General features: G+C 52.4%; 1 protein-coding gene across 1 annotated transcript; it reads right to left on the bottom strand.

Annotated features, from left to right (window-relative positions):
• Positions 1–1,563: 1,563 nt before the first annotated feature.
• On the bottom strand, positions 1,564–19,940 carry HS1BP3 (HCLS1 binding protein 3). The gene is made up of 7 exons (XM_074285362.1): positions 19,719–19,940; positions 16,813–16,978; positions 11,398–11,605; positions 10,450–10,693; positions 3,746–3,909; positions 2,724–2,844; positions 1,564–2,223 (listed from the first exon to the last, which is right to left on the bottom strand). Exons 1-7 carry the CDS (start codon positions 19,751–19,753, stop codon positions 1,971–1,973), a joined length of 1,191 nt encoding a protein of 396 aa, XP_074141463.1. The 5' UTR covers positions 19,754–19,940; the 3' UTR covers positions 1,564–1,970.
• Between the last annotated feature and the right edge of the window lie 1,170 nt (positions 19,941–21,110).

Raw genomic sequence — 21,110 nt, 5'->3', positions numbered from 1 at the left:
CCCCTCCTGGGCTGTGACCCTGCCTCGCTGACCACTGTGGCCCTTCCTGGGCTGTGACCCTGCCTCGCTGACCACTGTGGCCCCTCCTCGGCTGCGGCCCTGCCTCGCTGACCACTGTGGCCCCTCCTGGGCTGTGACCCTGCCTCGCTGACCACTGTGGCCCTTCCTGGGCTGTGACCCTGCCTCGCTGACCACTGTGGCCCCTCCTGGGCTGCGGCCCTGCTGATTCCAGGCTCCCAGACCCCTTTCTCCCGCACTTGGGAAAAGCCAGGCCGAGTTTGGGGTTCACCCCTCTCTCTGCCGACTCACCTCACTGACCAGCCAGTTGTTCCTCCACCTGCCCAGAAGCTCCTCTTCTCTCCATCTTCAAAGACAGCCCTGGTTCTGACTGGCCAGCAGCAGTGACAACATTAGCAGCATCCCCTTTAACAGATGGGGAAACTGAGGACCCAGAACACTAGCTCTCTCCCAGGCGGAGCCGTGTCTGTGGCCCGCTGGGCCCCTCCTTGGCCTGCCTGACCTCACTGTTTTGGAAAACAAGTCTCTGGGGTGAGTGGGGATGCCTGGGGGACTTTCCCACTGTATTTTTAGGCAGAGGAGGAAGTCTGGAGGAGGCGGGGGCAGTGGCCGGGCCGTCCACAGCTGCCGGAGGTGGACGTGGTGGACGTGGGGCCCCCGGGATTCCGGTATTCCATGTATGCGGAGGTGGCCCCTGTGGAATGTTAACAACAACCAGACCTGGGACAGGGGGAGGGGCAGTCTGAGAGGGAGCTGACACACAGGGCGAGTGGCTCGGGGTCACCCCGTTCTGAACCCAGGCCTCTGACCCGAGTCCGCTCCGGCCCGGATCCAACGGCCTCCGCTCTGCCTGGGCCCCTCCGTGGGAGCCTCTACCTCAGGCCAGGCCAGCCCACGGCGTCAGGCCCAAAGGACCCAGGGTGACATCCCAGCCACCGGAAGGTACATCCTAGGTCTGCTGCCCAGAGAGGAAGACCTAGGTCCTCCATCCTCGGCTCCGAGCTGGGATAAATGCATCAGAACTGGAACCCGGGTCCTTCGGCCCACCTCCAGCCCTCTCCTCCTGGCCCAGGGCCTGTCTTGGACCCTGCGGGCCTTTACCCTGGGTCCAAAGGTGTGGGGTCTGAGCAAATCTCTGCCCATTACCTCATGCTCTGATCTGTATCATGAGCAAAGGTCAGAGACCCTCTCATCCCTGCAAAAACCCATCTAACAGGGAGGGAAACTGAGGCACAAGTCACCCAACCTGCAGGGAGGACACACTCCTGGTCACTCCCTCTTCAGCTTCCCCTGAAGACTGGTGGGGCTCCCCGTGGCCAAAAGTGTCCTTCACTAGACTGGCTGACCAAGGAGCCCCCCGGCCAGCCTCGGAGGCTGGGGGGGCAGGGGAGGCTGTCCTGGGGGCCTCAGAGTCCGGCTCCGCCACTTGGGAATCTTGGCTTGGAGCCTCCAGGACCTTGAAGCCACTTCTTGGAAGCTGAGCCATCCCTGCTTTGGGGACGGTATGGAGGGAGGCTGTGACCCTCAGGACCCCGACACCTGAGCGACCTCATTCAGTCTGTTTATTTTAGCACCTGCAGCAACACGGGAGACATGGAAGACGGGGACCCCCCAAAACAGCCAGCCCCCCAAGGCACTTCACAAAATCCCCAGCTAAGGATGCCCCTCCCCCTCCCTTTGTGCATAAGGAAACTGAGGCACAGAAAGTCAGAGACCTGGAGAAGGTCCCACTGTGGGGATCCTTTGGGGGTCTCCCGAGGTCTCCCCAGATCCTATCATTCCCAAAGACGTCACAGGAGACTGGCACTTTGGGCCAGGGCTGGCCGAGTCCTGGGGCCAATGGCGGGCCAACTCTGGGGCCTGGGGCCGAGGGCAGCTCCCCTTCCGGGCCCAAGGCTGGGCTGCAGCAGGCCGAGTCCTGGGGCCGACCCCCGCGTGGGGCTCGGGGCTCCTCAGAAGAGGCTGGGGGCAGTAGCGTGGGCTGAGTTTTGGTCCTGGATGTACTTCAAGATGTCCAGCTCGGTCAGAGCTTGGGCCTGTACCTGGGGCTGGCCCTCTGGGGGGGCCGCTCCTGCCTGCGGGGGCACAATCGCAGGCTTCTTGGGGATTGCCGGCTTGGGGGGCAGCCGAGGCTTAGCCCTGGGCGGAGCCTGGGGTCCGGCCTGTGACCCCAAACTCAAGATCTTGTCCAAGTCCTCTTCAATTCTGAGGAGCAAAGCAGAGAGAGCCGGTGAGCGGCCCTGGCACCAGCAGCACCTGGCCCGAGGCAGTGCCCGTCCCACAGCAGTGCCCGGGGGCCGCTGCCCCTCCCAGGGGCCCGGCCCTGAGCCTGCTCCTCCAGTGAGCCTGGAGCCGGCTGCCCCCAGTGGCCAGGCAGGGCAAGGGGCACCGAGTGCCCAGCCACGCTCTTAGGTGCCAGGTGCTGTTAACCCATACAGGGGCCGCTGCCCAGACTGTGGGGCCCAGCTGGGGAGGGCATGCTGGGCAAGAGGACGAAGGGCCAAGCTCCCTCCCCTCCCCCTTTGGAGACGCCAGCGCTGCCCGAATGGGGGGGAGGGGGTTCAGAGCCGAGGGGGGGCTTGTCTGGTGGGCCGCTGCTGTGGGGATCAGGGGGACTCGGGGCAAACCCTGCCCCACATCTTCTCCTGGGGGGGCTCTGGCTAAGTGTGGGGCTTCCCTCCCAGCCCTGACCCCCAAGTACCCACCCGAACGGGTCCGCGCCGAGGCCCGCGCCCCCCGGCTGCCGCTCACAGGCCGCGGGCAACAGCAACGAGTCTCCCCGGGAAACCTTCCCTCCGAGGTCGGGATCTTCGAACAACCTGAGACCTGCAGGGAGCAAGCGGGCAGCGCTAATCAGGCACCCGCGGGGCGCCGGAACCCGGGGGGCGCGGGCCGGAGGGGCACCCCCCCCCAGGAGCCCCGACTGCCACCAACTTTGCTGCAGAAGGCGCCCCCTGCTGGCTTCGGGAAAGCGTGGATATGTCTTGCTCAGCTTCAAGCACTTGTTAGCAGGGCGGGCTTTTATTTTGATGGGGGGACGGGGTGTGTGTGCTAGTGAAGGCATTCGAAGAATCCGGCCGCAGAACACCCAGGAGGAGTGGGGGCTCCCAGCAACCGAACTGGGCCGGGCAACGCTCCCTCCGGCTTGGCTGCGTCCCTCTGGGCCCCCGGGAAGGCGCGAGTTCAGCAGCAGAGGCGCTTCATAAATGCTCGCTGCCTCAGACAGTCCCGGCCCCAGGCTGGGGGGGGGGGAGGGAGTGGTTCCATCTGAGCCCCGAGTCAGGCCGGAAGCAGGGGACAGAGACTGGGGGAGGGGCGGGAGCGCCCCCGCTCGGCCGTGCAGGGGCTCACGGACCCCCCAGGGAAGGCCCCTTGGGCTGGCACTGGACAGTCTACAACAAGAACGGGGAGGGGGGGCAGCCCCTGCCCCCTGGAGCCCTTGCCCGGAGGGGACCCCGGGCTGAGTGCAGACCCCAGCTCGGCCGGGAGGGCGGATTCAGGGCGGACTTCCAGGAGGAGGCAATGCTGCAGCGACCCCAGGCTCCCTCCCGGCCCCGCCCATCACTTCCAGGAACATCTTCCTGCACAGGCGCTGCGGCTCTGACTCTCCCCATTTTAGAGAAAGCAACTGAGGCAGCCTGTGGGCAAAAGTCACAATCTCTAAGTGTCGGGGCAGCCCAGCGGGATTTCCTCCCGCCCACCCCGAGCCCCCAGGCCACCCACTCACCGGCTGGGCTCGGGGGCCGCCGCTGCGGCCTGAAGAGCTCCTCCTCTTCTTCCTCCTCCTCCTCGAAGAGGGTCAGCTTGGGCCTGCTCTCCCTGCCCGAGCCCACAGGGGGCGCCCTGGGCGTGGTGGGAGCAGGGGCACGAGGCCTTTTGGGCTTCTTGGTCCTGGGGAGGGAGAGCCGGATGGGTGAGCAGGTCTGTGCGGGGGTGGGGGGCCGAGCTCCTCCCCAGCACGTGGCACGGGGGCGGGGGAGGTGGAGGGTTGGGGGGGAGGGGGGAATCCAGCTGCCCGGAAGGGCAGAACACCGGGGTACTCGGGGAGCCAGAGAAGCTGCGAAGCTGCGGCATCAGAGCCCTGCGGCCAGAGGCACCGGGGAGGGGGAACCCCGAGGCCCCCAAGGCTCCCCCATCCCGCCCTCAGGGGCCCTGAAACTGCAGAAAGGGACCTCTGGGCTCAGCTTGGTGACCTCCAGTGAGCGGGAGAAGGGAGAGACAGATAAAGAGAAACAGAGAGAGACACAGAGGGACAAGGAGAAATAGAGACAGAGACACAGAGAGAGACAGGAAGACACAGACACGGGGACTGCCCAGGGGTGGCTGGTGCTTGCACAAAGGCGGGGGAGGCACTTCTCCCCTCCTTGGGGCTGGCCCTCTGAATGCAGGGCGGGGAGGGGTCTCGGGAAGGGGTGGCCCGGTGCCGGGGGAGCCGTAGGGCCCCATCAGGGCCTCGTGCCCAGGCTCTCCTGGCCCGCTGAGGTGCATCCTGGGGGAGGGGTTTGGGCAGAGCCTGGGCCTTGAGGAAATTGTGGGGGCAGCACTGGGGCTGGATTGGGGTGGGGGGAGGCACAGTAGTCCAGGTGAGAGGTGACTGGGGACAAGGGCAAAGCCTTTAGGGACAGGACCATCCGGCCTTGGCACTCTGAGGGATGGGGTAGCCTTTGGAGGGGGAGACCCCAAGTCCGTTCTAGGCCTTCTGAGTTTGAGATGTCTCTGGGCCACATTCAGGGGGAACTGTCCAGCAGGCTCTGGCAATACGGGACTGGAGCTCCAGAGAGAGGTAAGGGCTGGAGACACAGTTGAGGGAGACATCCTCGAAGCCATGGGAACTGCAGATATCATTAGGAGAAATTACAGAGAGAAATGAGAAGAGGGGCCAGGATTGAGCCTGGGGGAGCCCACACTTGAGGTGCAGCATGGGAGATGGGAAAAGGAGGCAAAGGGAAATCAAGGAAGGCAGGCATCCAGGAGTTGGGTCCGAGGTGTGAAACAAAGTCCTCCTATGTGGCACTCCACTTGTCAAGACCTCAGTTTCTTCATCTGTCACATGGGGCTTGGACCCAATAGCCTCAATGACACATCTGCTGCCCAAGCTGGCCAGGGGCTGTGTCCCCGGTCCCGGGACCTATTGGGCCCACCAAGGGAGGCCCTTCGGGCTCACAGTCCCAGGGCCCTGCCTTCCACCCAGGGATGGGCTGGCTACTTCCCCCTTGCCAGCAGCGGCTCTTGGGCTCCCCACCGTGGCCACAATGGGGACGGACAGCTGAGGCTCAGAGACATGGAAGGCCAGCACTGTCCTTCCCGGGGCCCAAGGTGCATGCTCCTAGAATGGAGGGAGGGGCTTTAGGGCTGAGGGGCCAATGCCCTGAGCCAGCCCTCGCTCTGGGCCTCCCCTCCCCCTCTGGGCTCAGCTCCGGGTTCCACAAAATTGAAGAAAGGCTGTGTGAGAGGCCGGGGAGACCCCAGACATGCACCCAGGATGGCAGCTGCTCAATGATCGGGAGGTCTTCTCTCAAAGCCCACCCCAGAGAACAGAACCAGGGGCAGCACAGGGGATTACCCAGAGGTCCACTGAGGACCTCACTAAAGCTGGAGCTGCTTAGGGGACAATGAGCTATCTGGGAAGGTGGGGGGCCTGAGTCCCCAGCATTTGGGAGCCTCCCCTCCCTTGCCAAGGATGGCTTTGGTCCTGAGTGTGTGACCCTTTCTAGACCTCACAAAACGGGGGGAAAGACGGACTCAAAGGCCAAGGAGCCCCTCAGCAGGGCACCCAGGAGCTTACACCCCTGAGTGCAGCCTCTTTCTAAGACCCTTGGGTTCACACGCCCATTTACTTGGTGTGCTTACAGGATCTCCCCCTGGAAGAGGCACGGGCCCCGCGTGCTTAATTTATGTTTCTGGAAAGGAGAGGGAAGAGAGCTGCCGGGAGGCAAGCTGCCCAAAGGGAAGCCCAGGAGCTGGGCGGGGTCCCAGGAGGTTGGTTCTTGGCTGCCCGGCGCTGGCACCTCCTCCTGGAATGAAGAGGAAATCCAAAGGAACATTTTCTGCCCCCACTATTTTCCTGCCCAAAAAAGGAGCAGCCCACAGCTCCAGGCTAGCCAAGTCTGGGTTGTGTTGGAGCGGGTTCCCAGAGTGAGAGACGCTCTTATCTCTACCAAAACAAGGCCAGAATGGGGACGGCGGGGTCCGGGAGGCACCGGCGGGCAGGCGCTGGCTGCAGACATGATTCGCTTCAGCTCTGCTGTCCCCGCTTGACCCCAATGACTCAGGAAGTGGCTACAAGACTCAGGGAGAGACACCGGCTTTAGCAACCAAGGGAAGGGCCAAGGAAGGCTAGGAACCTCAACAATTAGCTACCATCTGGAGGGAAGAGGGTCCTGAGACAGGAAAACACTGACCCCAGAGCCCGGGGTCACTTCCTTATCCTACAAATCAGTGCCGGGGAATTCAAGGTCATGAGGAAGTGAGGCAAGTGAAGAACAAAAATAAAGGCTGGACCAGGGCAAAAGAGGCTAGGGCAAAATTACCTGGGGGGGGGGGAAGAGAGCGGGCAATAACAAGGGCAGGTGGGAGGATGGACAACAGGGAGAGGATCTCAGTGTGAGTCTGCTTGTAGATTTCTGGCCACAAAGGGCCCAAAGCAGGGGATGAGAAGGTGATCCCTATGAGAAGCAAGGAAAAAGGAAAGGAGAACCTCGCTGCTCTGGGTGAATCCCAGACACTGGACCCAGAGGAAAGACATCCAGTGGTCCTGAAAGAAGCACAGATGTGATTGCTCAGCCTCTGCCAGGAATATCTGAAGGACCGTGGAAAATGGAGGAAGTACCAACGACCTGGAAAAGGGCAAGGATGGTCCTATCAACAAAGGAAGGAGAAAAGTCAGCAAACTAAAGATCAGGGAGCAAGGCTGTAGTTCTTGAGATTTTAGGACGTTTCATGAAAGAAGGCAAAAAAAAAGTGTGGATCCCATGGATAGCATCCTATGGACTGGGAAAGGCCCCCTGGGAGCCGTTTGCTCTGGTGATGGGACAGCTACAAGGGAAGGTCAAAGGAGTGATCCACAGATGGTCAAGAGAGATTTCTGCAAAGTAATTTGATTAAAGATCTTGTGCTGTCCTTGTGGAAAAGACAGAGATGTAAAGACCTCAGGGGTGAAATGGAAAAGAGGATACAAAAACTCACTGAAGTCGGTAACTTAAAAATTAAAATTGGGCAAGTGGAACCTACTGATTCCATGAGACATCAAGAAATGATAAAACAAAATCAAATGAATAAAAAAAATATATGCAATAAAATGTGAACTATTAAATTGGAAAAACAACTGACCTGAAAAACAGATTGAGCATAAAGAAAAATTTAAGAACTACTGGATTACCCAAAGACCATTATCAAAAAAAGGTCTATATCATATTTCAAGAAACAAGAGAGGAAAATTGGCCAGTATCTTAGATCCACAGAATAAAATAGAAAGAGAAATAATCCACTCTCATCACCAAAATCAAAACTTCCAGGAATATTATGACCAAATTCTAAGCTCACATGTCAAGGAGAAAATATAACAAGCAACCAGAAGGAAACAATTCAAATATTGTGGAGCCACAGTCAGGATCACATAAGATTTAGCAGCTTCTACTTTAAAGGGTAGAGGGCTTGACATGTGATATCCAGAAAATAAAAGAGCTAGGATTAAGACCAGGAATCACCTATTCAGTATAATCCTTTGGGGGGAGGGAATGGATATTTACTAAAACAGAAGACTTTCAAGAATTCCCAATGAAAAGAGTAGAGCTGAATACAAAATCCGGCATTCAAATATAGCTCAAGAGAAGCATTAAAAAAGGAAAACAGTAAAAAAAATCATAAGAGATTCAATGAGGTTAAACCATCTAACATTCTTACATTGCAACTTTGTAACTCCTAGGAACTATAATTATTAGAGCAATTAGGAGTTTATATGGACAGAAAGCAGGCAATACTTGAACTTCAATTTCATTGAAATTGCTTCAAAGAGGGAAGACTATATATCTATAGATAGCATAGAAATCAATCTTATCCAATAGAAAAAAGACAGAAGGCGAGAGGGTGGGGAGAAGGAAAAGGATTGTAAAAGGAAGAGTGGATTTAAAGGAAGCAATGGTCAGAAGCAAAACAGAGTTTCAAAGAGGGAAAGGATAAAAAAAAAAGGAGTAAAAAAGATAAACAAGAAAATAAAATGGAGGGAAATACATAGTATTCATTACTGTGAATGTGAATGGAAGACCTCACCCATAAAAGGAAGCAGAGAATAGAATGGATTATAAACTTGAATAAGACAATATATTGTTTATAAGACCCACACTTGAAACAGAAAGACACACACAGCGTTAAAATAAAGTACTGGAACAGAATAAGCATCACATGAAGTAAAAAAAAAGGTAGGGATATGCAAAGGTAAGTGAGCAGAACCAGGAGAACATTGTACTCACAAATAAAAACACTGTATGAGGATCAATTATGATGGACTTTGTTCTTCTCAATAATCGATGATTCAAGATTATTCCAAAGGACTCATGATAAAAAAAAAATGCAACTTACTTCCAGAGAAAAAACTGATGATGGAGTCTAAATGCAGCTCAAAGCATCCTATTGTGACATTTTTTATATCGCTTTTTTCTTTTGGTCTATTTCTTCTCTCACAACATGACTAATATAGAAATGTTTTATGTGACTGCACATAAATGACCTATATCAAATTGGCTGCTGTCTTAGGAGGGGAGAAAAGAGGGAGGGTGGGAGAATATTTGATCTCAAAATTTTTAAGTATTAACATTTATCTTTACAAGTAATTAGAAATAATAAGATATTATTTTAAAAAAGACAGATATAGTAGTTGGGTAATGATGATCAACTGTGAAAGACTTGGATACTCTGGGAATTACAGTGATACACGATAGTTCCAAAAGATTCGTGTTATTCATGGACAGAGAGGACTGATGAACTCTGAGTGCAAACAAGTATAATTGTTGTGCATTTTTTGGAGATGTGATTAATATTGAAATATGTTTTCTATATTTCACATGTGCCATTGACATCATTTTGTGGTCTTCTCAATAGATGGGATATGAGGGGGAAACTTGGAACTCAAAATACATTTTGAAGAATGCTAAAATTAAAGAATATATATATTTAAGAAGAGGGTATTGAGGAGGAGAGAATGAAAGTGTGCAAAACTGCAGAGAGCCCAAGAAGGAAGCAGATGGAGAAAAGACCGAGAGATCCGGCCACTAAGAAGCCACCAGTGACCTTCCTTTAAGGAGTGAAGGAACTGGGGGTGCTTAGCCCTGCAAAGAGAAGCAAGGTTCCTGGGAGCATCTGAAGGGCTGCCATGTGAAGAAGGGCTAAGCAGCAGAGGACAGGAACTATGGGGAGTTCCAGAGAGCTGCAGAGAGGCCAATTTAGGCTGGAGGTCAGGAATAACTTCCTTACAAGGAGAGCTGTCCCAGGGTGGAAAGGGGCTCCTCTGAGAGTGGTGGGTTTCCCCTCATTGCCAAGTGTTTAAGCAAAACTGGATGACTCCTTGTTGGGTTGGGCTGGGGCCTTGGAGTACCTCTTACAGCACTCTGATCCTGGGTTCCTGATCCCGTGTGCTCCGAATATAGTCAGCACTTCATAATGGCTCAGTCAATTGAGCCAAGGCACTGGGCAAGTTTTTAAAGCTCCTCACTTAGGGCAAGGGCTCGAGGATTCCCATTCTCTAAATTAGAAGGATGAGGCTGAAAGGGTTTGAGGCTGGTAAGGGTTGCAGAAGTTAAGTTTCTGAAGGGCAGGGGCTGATCTTCCCCTTCCTACCCCCACCCGTTCCTAGAACTCACAGAGCCCAGCACACAGAAGGAATCATATAAATATAACTCATGTCAGTGAGGGGGCTCAGAGTTAAACAGGAGGTTCAAATGTCTAAGTTGGCAGTTCAAATCCTGCCTCAGCCACTTACTAGGTGTGTGACCCTGGGCAAGTCACTTAACCTGTGCCTCAGTTTCTACATTTAAAAATGAGGGGGTTGGAGTCAGGCTTTAAGTCCCCTCCAACTCCATATTGAGGCTCCTGGAGGAATCTCCTCTCCCCCTCCTCCCCCCCCTCATTTGACAGATCAGAATTGCTGGGGGGGGCACCAAGGCCCGGACTGGGAGCCTGCCCTGTTCTGTGCCCCAGCCAGTCTGGCTCCTCAGAGAGAGGTCTTGAGACAGAGGAGGGAGTGACTCTCCCTTTTGCCCTTCCATCTGCTATGCCCACAGAGCCCAGGGAAGAGCCTTCCTGAGACAGCGTACCCAAGTGCTCAGACTTAAAAATCCCTGCCTGAGCCTCTGGAGGGCCCAGCAGGAGTAAAATGTCAGGGTCACTACTTGAACCCAAGACCCAGGATTCCCCCGGGGGGGGGGGATGAGGACCTACCGCATGATGCCCAGGGGATCCAGCACCTCTTCCTCCTCCTCCTCCTCCTCCTCTTCCTCCTCTGCTCTATGCTGACTCAAGCTGCCAGGCAGAAGAGCCCCGCTGCCAGGCAGAGGAGCCCCACTCCCTGTCTTGTCTGGCTCCTGGAAGAAGTCAATCCCGTCCCCCGGGTCCCCATCAGTCTCTTCCTTCTGCTCCTGCAGACGCCACCCAATTAAATCACTTCCCCCAGAGGGCTTGGTTCCTGTAGTATGAGACACAAAGGGAAGGACAGGAGCAAGTCTTTGGGGGGAAGGCACGAGTCTGGGCACCGGCCACACCTCTTTCTTTGTGGACTTCCTCGGTTTCCCCATCTGTAAAACCTGGGGAATGGAGCAGATTGCCTCCCCTTCTCTTTCTAAATCTGGGGTCCAAGAATTTGGGAAACCCAGAGCGGCGCTTTGCCCAATGGCAAACTTCCTGGGGGCAGGATGGCACGCAGCTGGCAATTAAGCTGCAAAGAACCTTAGTCTGACCCCATCACCTTTCAGGAGCACTGGGTTCGAGACTTGGCTCTGTTTTACTGTGTGGCTTCAGGTAATGACTGTCCCCTCTCTGGCCTGTCGTTCCCTGTTCTCTGTTCCAAGGCTTCTCCCAGCTTTGATCTTCTCTGTTCTAGGTTCTCAGGTCCCTCCCAGGTCTAATCTTCTCGGTCCCACATTCTAAGAGCTTTCCAAACCTGATATTGCCTGTTCTAAGTTCCCTGCCAACTTAAACATTCCCTGTTCTAAGAGCCCTCCCATCTATGATATTCCTTGTTCTAGGAGCCCTGCTGTCTGTGACATTCCCTGTTCTAGGTTCTTCCCAGCTCTGACACTGTAGAAAGCAATCCAAATCCAGCTCAACCCCCAGCCCCCAGTGCCTGCATGGACACGGATGTGCCCGAGCCTGGAACACCTGGTCACTCACCCAAGAACTCCAGCAGCTCAGGGCTGCTCACCAGGTCCCCATCCTTGGCGATCTGACGCATGATGTCATTGAACACCGCTCTGCGTTCTCGGATGTCAGACTCCCCAACAAAGAGGATTTTCCTGGGGAGCAGGGGGAGGGCAGCCTGCGGGTAGTGGCTCGTCAGCTTCTGGTAGAACTCTTCGATCTCACTGTATTTTTTGGAAACCTGGAATGAGATGGACATGTGCTGACCAGGGCACAAAGGAGAATATGTCCAGTTTATGGGGGGGGGGGAGAAGGAAGAGCCCAGCCTTGGGGGCTGGTGAGTGCTCCCGAGGGGCTCTGCCCTGTCCCAAAGGTGGCATCCTGGGATGCGTGGAGGAGCTTCTTGTAGTAATTTCTGTGGGCACCAAGGACAGGGCCAGGGTAAGCCAAGTTGACTGAGGAGGGAGCTCTGGGGACCAGAGTCAGGCTCATCTATCCCAGGACCTGCACCACTCTTGGTTTCTGCTTGAAGACCTCTAGGGATGGGGCCTTGCCCCAGCCCATCCACTGCCACCGAGGCAACAAACATTTATTAAGCACCAAACTCTGCCCTAGAGAGCTGATGCTTAGGACAGCCTTCCTGACACCAGGCTGAAATTGCCCTCTAGGTAGTCTCTCATTGCCTCCTGCTCCTGACTTGAAAGGGCATAAAGAGCTAATCTTCCTCCAGTGATGAAGATGTGGCTCTGGAAAAGGGATGTTTATTATTTAAATGGTGGCCTTTAAAAATAAAACATTATTTTTTTTTCCCTCCAAATTACATGTCAAAACATTTTTACATTTAGTTTTGGAAATATTGAGTTCCAAACCTTGAGAAGACAATTTGTTATGGTTATACATTTAAAATAATGCAGAATCTGCATGTTGTGAAAGAAAACACAGGCCAAAAACTAAAAACAAAACAAGAAGAACAAAGAAAAGCTTAAAAATATGCTTTAAGTTTCACTCAGACACCATTGATGCTTTCTCTGAAGGTGACTGCATCTTTCATACTTTACATTTCATCGAGTCCTTTGAAAATGCCCTCGTTCTGGGACAGAAAATGTCATCTGCACCCAGACAACTATGGAGACTGGATTCGAATCAAAGTATACTATTTTCACCTTTTTTTTTGCTTTTTTCCTTGTGGTTTTTCCATTTTGTTCTGATTTTTTCCTACAACATGTCTAATATGGAAAAATGTTTAAAATGATTATACATGTATATATCAAACTGCTGTCTTAGGGAGAGGGAAGATTAAGGGGGGGGGAGAGAAAACAATTTGGAACTCAACATTTTAAAAAACTGTTTTGACATGTAATTTGGGGGGGGAAATAAAGTAATACTTTTTTTTTAAAAGGTCATCATTAAAAAATAATGAATGTTGAAAACTATCTTTACATGTACTTGGAAGAATAAAATACTATTGAAATTAAAAAATATATATATATATATATATTTAGAGGGAAGCAATTGATATAGGATGATTAAGATTGAAAATTTAAAAAGAGGAATTGTCTTGGATAACTGTATTGTTGAAAAAAGCTGTGTCACACCATTGATCAGCCTACAATGTTGCTATTACCAAATATAATATTCTCCTGGTTCTGTTCACTTCACTTTGCATCAGTTCAACTTTTTCCAGGTTTTTCTGAGTATATTTTGTTCATCATTTCTTACAATGCAACAGTATTTCATCACAATCATATACCACAACTTATTCAGCCATTCCTTGATTGATGAATACCCCCTCAATTTCCAACTCTTTGACATGATAAAAAGAGGTGCTACGAATATTTTTGCACATTTTGGCCTATTTCTTTTAGGGATACACACCTAGCAATCTTCTTGAGTGGAAGTAGCACTGTGTCAAGTTTCAGGGTTTTTATGCAGCTATTTTCAGAGCTAGTACTGGGGGGCTGTAAACTTTCAGTTCTTCAAAGATGTTTGATCTTAGAAGAAGTATGTTGGCGTTGGCAGAAATTAGCTATAGAACAACATTTATACTATATACCAAGATAAAGTCAAAATGGGTGTATGATTTAGACAGAAAGTATACCATAAACAAATCAAGAGCTCAAGGGATAGTTTGTCTTTCAACTCTATAGAGAATGGGAGAATTTATGACAAGAGACAGAGTAGGAGATATAAAATGGAAAATTTGGTTATATTAAATTAGAAAGCTTTTGCCCAAACAAAATTAGTGTAGTCAAAATTAGAAAGAAAGCAGAAGTTTAGGACACAATTTTTAAAGCAAATGTCTCTGATAAAGGCCTTATTTTTCAAACATTTAGGGAACTGGATCAAAATTTGTAAGAATACAAGTTCTCTCCCAACTGATAAGTAATGGACAGGAATGACAATTTTCAGATAAAATAATCAAAGCTATCCATAGTCACAAAAAAATGTTCTAAGCCACTATTGTAGAAAAATGTAAATGAACAATTCTGATCAGATGGAATAGGATAGAAAAAAAAAAAAGATAAATGTTGGAGGGGATATGGGAAAATTGAGGCATTAATGAACCACTGGTGGAGCTGTGAAATGATCTAAGCATTCTGGGGATCGATTTGGAACTCCACCAAAAGGGCTACAAAACTGTGGAAACATGACCTTTGATCCATCAATGCCACTACTAAAACCATATCTCAAAGAGGTTTTTAAAAATGGGAAAAGGACATATTTGAACATATACATACATACATACACAAAAGCACACATAAAAATACATACATTAATAGCAGTTCTTTTAGTGGTGGCAAAAAAAAAAAAGGAAATTGAGAGGATATTCATTAATTGGGGAACCAATTGTGGTATATGCTTGTAATGGAATATTATTGTGGTATAAGAAATGATCAGCAGGCCAATTTTGGAAAAGTCAGGAAAGTATTATGCAAACTAATACAGAGGCCAAGAATAGATCCAGGAGAACATTGTATCTCTTAAGAGTAACATTGTATCTATAAGAGCAATACTGTGCCTCATAAAAATAACATTGTATCTTATAAAAGTAACATTGTATCTATAAGAACAACATTGTATCTCATGAGAGCAGCACTGTATCTTGTAAGAGTGACACTGTATCTATAAGAACAACATTGTGTCTCTTAAGAGCAACATTGTATCTTATAAGAGTAACAGTGTAGTCTCCACTGTGAATGACTTAACTATTCTCGGCAGCATAATGATCTAAGACAATTCCTAAGGATTCCTGATGAAAAAATAGTTTTTACTTCTGGAGAAAGAACTGATGATGGAGTGTGAGTGCAGATCAATGGATGCTACTTTATTCTTTGTGTTTTTGACCTGTTTGCTTTCACAACATAACTAATGTAGAAATTTTTTTGCATGACTACACATGTATAATCTATATCAAATTGCTATTTTAGGAAGAGGGGAAGGGAAAGAGGCAGAGAATTGGTAACTCAAAATAAAAAAAAAATTAATGTTAAAGGGGCAGCTAGGTGGGGCAGTGGATAGAGCCCCAGCCCTAAAGTCAGGAGGCCCTGAGCTCAAATCTGGCCTCAGACACTTAATACTTCCTAGCTGTGTGATCCTGGCAAGTCGCTTAACCCCAATTGCCTCAAGGGGAAAAATCAATGTTAAAAATGTTTTTACATGCAATTGGGGGGAAAAAAAAAGACAAAAAATTTAAACAGAGCTGTGCTATGAGTCTACACCTTCTGTTGAGTCTCTCCAGACATGCTTTGCTCCCCCAGACCCACACAACCCTGACAAGAAACGCTCCAGATGGTGCAGATCCCCAACCACAGGGATATAAGGTGAAGGGCACAGAACTGAGAATATCTGGAAAGCTGGGCTCTTGTTCTGGCTCCAGAGCTTTGAAGCCGAGAGGTTTTGAGGGAGTTGTTTTGTCCATCTTCGGTTCCCTCCCATGAAGCCACTGGGGCAGGCAGTGTGGGGCAGTGGAAGAAGCCCTGGGGTTGCAATCTGAAGAAGACCTGACTCTACTTTGGACTCTTCCCCTCTCTAGATCTCAGTTTCTTCTGTAGAAATTGTAAAATTTCTGTACAATGAGGTACATTGTACCTCTGAACAGAGGTAATATAAAATGGGACCAGATGATGTCAAAGACTCTCCCCATTCTTATCAATTCTGTAGTCCTGATTACTTCCCCTGGAGCTCAGTGTTCCTACATGTAAAGTGGGCTAGTAATATCTTTCCTGCTTCTTTCGTGGACTCACAGATCAGAGCGAAAAGGAACCTCAGAGTCCTCTCATCTAAAAACTGACGCCCTTTGCCTGTCCAAAGGCTTGAAGGCAGTAAGTGGCTTTGGGAGAATTTGCACTCGTGCTCCCTGGCTCCGAATGCTTTTTTTCTTAGCTGCCAGTCCTGGAAGGGCTGTGAGGGCTCAGTGAGAGAAGGGATGGGACTGACTAAACAGAGGGCTCCAGAACTGGGTTTATGGGTTTTCTTGAAGCTAGTGTTCAGAATGAATCCAGTTGGTGTGGACAGAGCAGGGCTAGCCTGGGAGAGAGGAGCCAGGATTCAAGATTTACTTTCTTCCTAGCTGGAGGACCTTAGGGGAATCCAGCCTGAGGCTCCCCTTTTGTAAAATGGGAGTGTTAGTCTTCCCAGGGGAGGCAGAAGATAGCCCGTGGGGTAACCCTGACCAGAGGCGCAGACATAGTTGCCAGCAGCACCAGTGCCAGGGAGATCAGGAGACTGAGCTCTGGTCTGGGTTCCCATGTGCCAGTGGGGCCTGCCACGTCTGGGGTTTGGAGAATGTGAGGATGCCCACCCGCTGCTCTAGCTCCTCCTGTCAGTCACTGTCCAGCTCCAACCCTACCTGGCATGGAGGTGTCCAGAGATGCTGACCAGAGACCGGAGAGAGCCAGGAGCCACTTAAAGGTCCCGTCAATCTCTGGGGAGCCTGGAGCACTGTGGGGGACCAGAGCCCAAGTGCCACTTCTAAAATGAGCCCTCCCTACTGCCCATCTCGAATTCCATGAAATGCTGGGGTGAAGAGATCTAGGCAGCGTGCTCCCCCTCTGCTTTTCCTTCCCCTCCCCACTCATACAAACACACACACACACACACACACACACTACACAAGATGGATATCTTGGTAAAGCAGCTCCGTTCCTCCTAGATGCATAGAGCCTCCATGCTTCAGTTCTTTCTCTGGATCCCCAGCATCAAACACAGAGCTCGGCACACAGCAGGCGTCTAAACAGTGCTTGTAAGCTGAATGGACAGATGAATGGGGGATCCCCACCTCTTACTTGAGCTACAATGGCAGGCTCTCAGGGCCGACTAGGAGGGGTCCCAGAAGGCTCCTGGAGCGAGTCCCCCCACTCCCGCACAAAGGGCACCTTCCAGCTTCTGCCTGAAGTCCCTGAGAGCAGTTCCCCCTTCCCCCGACAGCCATTAGCAGCAGGCCCTCACCATGAACTGCACGACGTCCTCCGCCCTGTGCTTGGGCGACTTGAAGGCGGGCAGCCGGGTCACCACCATGATCTGGTACTCCACGTGGCCAGACATCATCTTGCCCCGGACCTCCTGGTACGTGGGCACCGAGAGGTCCAGGCCCGTGTGGGCATTCTGAACTTGCCTGCAGGAGGAATGAAAAGCGAGGTCAGAGCCAGGAGGGGCGGCAGGGGGCCTCGGGCCCAGGGCTGCCCCCTTCCTGCCGGTCACTCTACACACATTTATCAGGTGCTTACTGGGGACCAGACCTTGGGGAGGCGGAGACAAGGAGGCCAAGCCTCGTCCTGCTGGAGCTCTGCAGACAGAGGGGGAGAGGAGGCGGGGTGGGGGCTCACTGTGTCAGGCAGTGGCTCAGGCAGGTGGGTGCTACAGCCATCCACCTGACTTTGCAGCCTCGGTGATGGAGGTTGAGGGAGGCCCAGGATCTGGGAGCTGGCAGCTGTGTGAGGTGGATTTTGAACTCAGCCTCCTGATGGGAGGGGTCAGGGAGAGCTCGGAGCACACCCACCCACTAGACTACCCTTCAGCCTTCCAAATAGTGGAGGCCATCCTCCCTGCTCCAATGTCTCCCAGCCTCAGGAAGGAGCGCAGCCAAGGACACTCCTGAAGGGTCCCAAGGTGCTCCGGCAGAGACACACTCCTCTGATTGCCCAAGTTCCAGATGTCTCTGTTTCCCAGCAGCCTCCTGGCCCTGGAAGATGTACCTGCCCAGGCAGCACCCCCCCCTGCCTGGGGAGGAGGGGCACCTCCTTATCTCCCTATCACACTAGGGCCCTAGCCGGATTCCCAGGGTCCATTCAGAAGGCGACCCTCCCCCCCAGGAGATAAATAACCTGAAAGCATTCCCCAAGGAGTGACCCATTTCCACGCCTCCTCCAGGGATTCCCAATATTCAAACTCCATTCTCCACCCCTCCCTTAGGGACATCCCTCTTAGCCCCCCCCACCTTTCCCTTTAGAAGCCCCCGCCCCTCCCCCATGCCCTAAGGCCTCTCCCAAAGACAGCAACCAGCTTTTAGCTGAAATCCTTTCATTTCCCTTAAAGACCTGGCCCTCCCCACCCCCAAGTCCCAGCCTCCAGGGCCAGTCTCTCCTGTCCTGGCAGAGGTGAAGCCCCCCCCCCCCCCATCCCTCAGTAACCTCCACAGAAGCTGCCACCCATACAAACTCCTGCCAGCAGCAGTCTCAGAGCAGGACTTTTTTTTTTTTTTTTTGCTGAGGCAATTGGGGTTAAGTGATTTGTCCAGAGCCAGGAAGTGTCCAAGGCAAGATTTGAACTTAGATCCTCTTGACTTCAGGGCTGGTGCTCTGCCCACCGCACCAGCAGCTGCCCATAAATCTGGATTTCTTCACTCATGTCCAATTCGAAGTAGCCCCGGACATCATCTAGGAGGTTTTCTTGGCAAAGACACAGGAGTGGTTGGACGTTTCCTTCTCTGGTGGAACCCCATTTTACAGATGACAAACTGAGGCAGAGAGGGTGACTTCCCCAGAATCCCACAGCTAGGCATCTTCCTGAGTCCTGGCTTGGCCACCTGCTCACTTGACTGGACTTGAATGGGACCGTCATTCTGTCTCTCCCGCTCCTCTCTCCGTCTTCCCTGGGACACAGCCCAGCTTCTTAGCTGTCAGCAGCAGACAAGATGCCCAGCCGGGCAACCCTGCAGCCTCATCCCTGAGTTCCGGGGTAGAGCGCGGGCAATCTTGTGGTTCCCACAAGGAGACTCCGGTTTCCAAGGGGGAATCCTGGGCACCTTTGGCAGCTCTGCCTTGACATGCTGTTTAAATTTGGGGCCTTAGTCTTCTCCTCTGTAAAATGGGGTGGTGATGGAGAAAATAGGGAAAAACCACTAGAGAAAGGAAAGCTGTTTTTCCTTGTTATGTCACAGTTTCTCCAATTATCCTGACTCAGTTTCCCTGCTTCTCAGTCCTGCAAAACCTCCCCTCTCTCTTTATAAGAATACATGATAATGGTTTGGCAATTGTCAGTGCTGTAAAATTACCCATGCATATATCTGGTAAATAAAAAGCCATAATAATAATTTAAAAAAATACATAATAAGGATAAAATATCATATGTTTTAGGTGATCAGAATGCCTCTCTCCATCCCAAGCTACCTGAATGGCCGATACCATCTTATCAGGATGCCGCCCCCATGTCCGGGTGCCTCCCCCAGTCTCCCCTCACCGGGTCAGAACCGGATTGTCAGAGTCCCGCCCTGCCTCAGTCTACCCTGAGTCTGAGCCATGTGGATACAGGTCACTGAGAACTCTGATTGCTGGATGCTTGGAGACCACAGTCTCATTCAGCCCTGGGCCCAAACCATGGATCCATCTGGTCCCAGGAAATCTCTCCCTTTTAATAAATTATTAAATACTCTCTAATCTCTATCTTGCCTCAGTTTCTCCAGCACTACACTTCCTAGCTTTCTCCCTCCTTCCTTCCTTCCCTCCCTTTTTCTGGCAGAAGCAAAAATGAAGGAAATGGGAAGGCCCCAAAGGCGAGGCCCTGAGAGTGCCTTCTCCCCCCCATCCCCTCAGGGGCCTCGGCTACCTCAGAGAGGAAACCTGCCCTCAGGCCCCCGCGGAGCTGGGAGAACGCTCGCCCCGGGGAGGGGCGCCAGGGGGCCAAGGAGGAGGCCTCGGGGTGCAGGGCACTCTCCTCCCCACCCGGACAGAGGCCGGCATGTTGGGGGGCCCTCTCCGGGCCTCAGTTTCCGCTTCAGAGAAGTGGGGGGATCCCGTTCAGGGCTGGCGTCCCTGGGGCTCAGGATTTGGGGCCGGGGAAGGGCCTCGGGAGGCCTGGCTGGACCCCCAGCAGCTTTCCTAGACACCGTCCCCGCCCCGCCCCTCCCCCTCCCTCACCTGCTGGCCACCAGCACCGAAGGCCCGGGCTGCATGGCGCCGCTCGGCCACGGTCACGGGATAGAGGCCGCCGCCCCTCCAGCCCCAGTCCCCGGCGCCTGTGGGGGCTCCTCTGCCAGCTGCGCGCTCCTCCTCCTCCTCCTCCTCTCCTTCCTCCTTTCCCCCTCCCTCCTTCCTTCCCTTCTTTCCCTTCCTCCTCCTCCTTCTCCTCCTTCTCTTCCTTCTCCGCCCCGCCCAGCTGGGGAGGGCCCGGCCCAGGCCGGGGGTGGAGCAAGGATCGGAGCCGCCTCGCGGGGAAAGGCCCGCGAGCCTCGGCCCGGAGAACCGGGGCCGGCCGGCGCCCCGCCCCCTCCTCGCGTTATTCCGCCCCCTCGGCGTTGATTGGGGGCCTCCGTGGGCTGGGGCCACGGAGAAAAGCCTCACAGTCCCCGGTCTCCGGGAAGTCCAAGTCTACGAGGAGGTCACGTGGGAGCTAGAGTGAGAAGGACCACCTTGGAGGGAAGTAAAGGGTGGACTGGAAAGTGTTTAACAAGCGGCTCCCGGAAAATGCGTTCTCTCCACAGACACACTCTTAAATGTAATCTCTATCACGGTTCATTTCTTCATTCTAAAGTAGCAATAAAACAGTCCAGATCGAATCCTTGGTAGCGTTTTCGGACTTCTGAGTGTAGATGCTGGCGCTGAAAATTTAACCATGGGCTCTCCCAAACCCGCAGGGCTGGCTCTGTTCGGACTCGGGAGGGAGGTCTTTAAGGACTACTGCAGAAGGCTTCTCTCGGAGGGCGAGACCTGAAGGCTGCCAGGAAAGCCGGGAAAAAGAAGCGAGAAAGAGAGGGAACGAGAGGAGGAGGAGGAAGAGAAGGGAGAGGAGAAAGAGAAGGAGAAAGGGGAAGGAGAAAGGGGAAGGAGAAGGAAGAGGAGAAGAAAAAGGGAGGGAAAGGAGGAGGAGGAAGAGAAGACAGAAAAGGAGATGGAGGAGGAGGAGGAGGAGGATGGAAGAAGAAAAAGGGAGGAGGAAGAAGAGGAAGAGGGAGATCCTGACACACAGGAGAGCCAGTGAAAATGGCTGGAATTGGCAGATGAGATGTTCTATGGCAGGAACAGCAAGGGCGGCCAATGTCTCTACCTGATGAACCTCGGGGAGGGAAAGGGAATGGAAGAGGACTGGAAAGGGAGGGAGGAACCAGATTGTGGACTTCCAGACTCCAGCAGAGAAGGGTTGGGGGCACAGTTCACGGGGACAGTCAGGGCAAAGGCTTGGAGATGGGAGATCCTTGTAATCAACTGATAGAAGGCAATTTGGCTGAATCCTTGGGCTTTTTGGCCTTCATTTCAAAAAGGACCACTGGCATCATGAGGTGATGTCTTGAATTGTGGGTGAATTGGACTGAA

This window comes from Sminthopsis crassicaudata, chromosome 2 (assembly GCF_048593235.1).
Source record: "Sminthopsis crassicaudata isolate SCR6 chromosome 2, ASM4859323v1, whole genome shotgun sequence".
Taxonomy (NCBI): Eukaryota; Metazoa; Chordata; class Mammalia; order Dasyuromorphia; family Dasyuridae; genus Sminthopsis; species Sminthopsis crassicaudata.
Note: the sequence above shows the minus strand (reverse complement) of the source record. Positions and strands in the feature narration are given on the sequence as shown.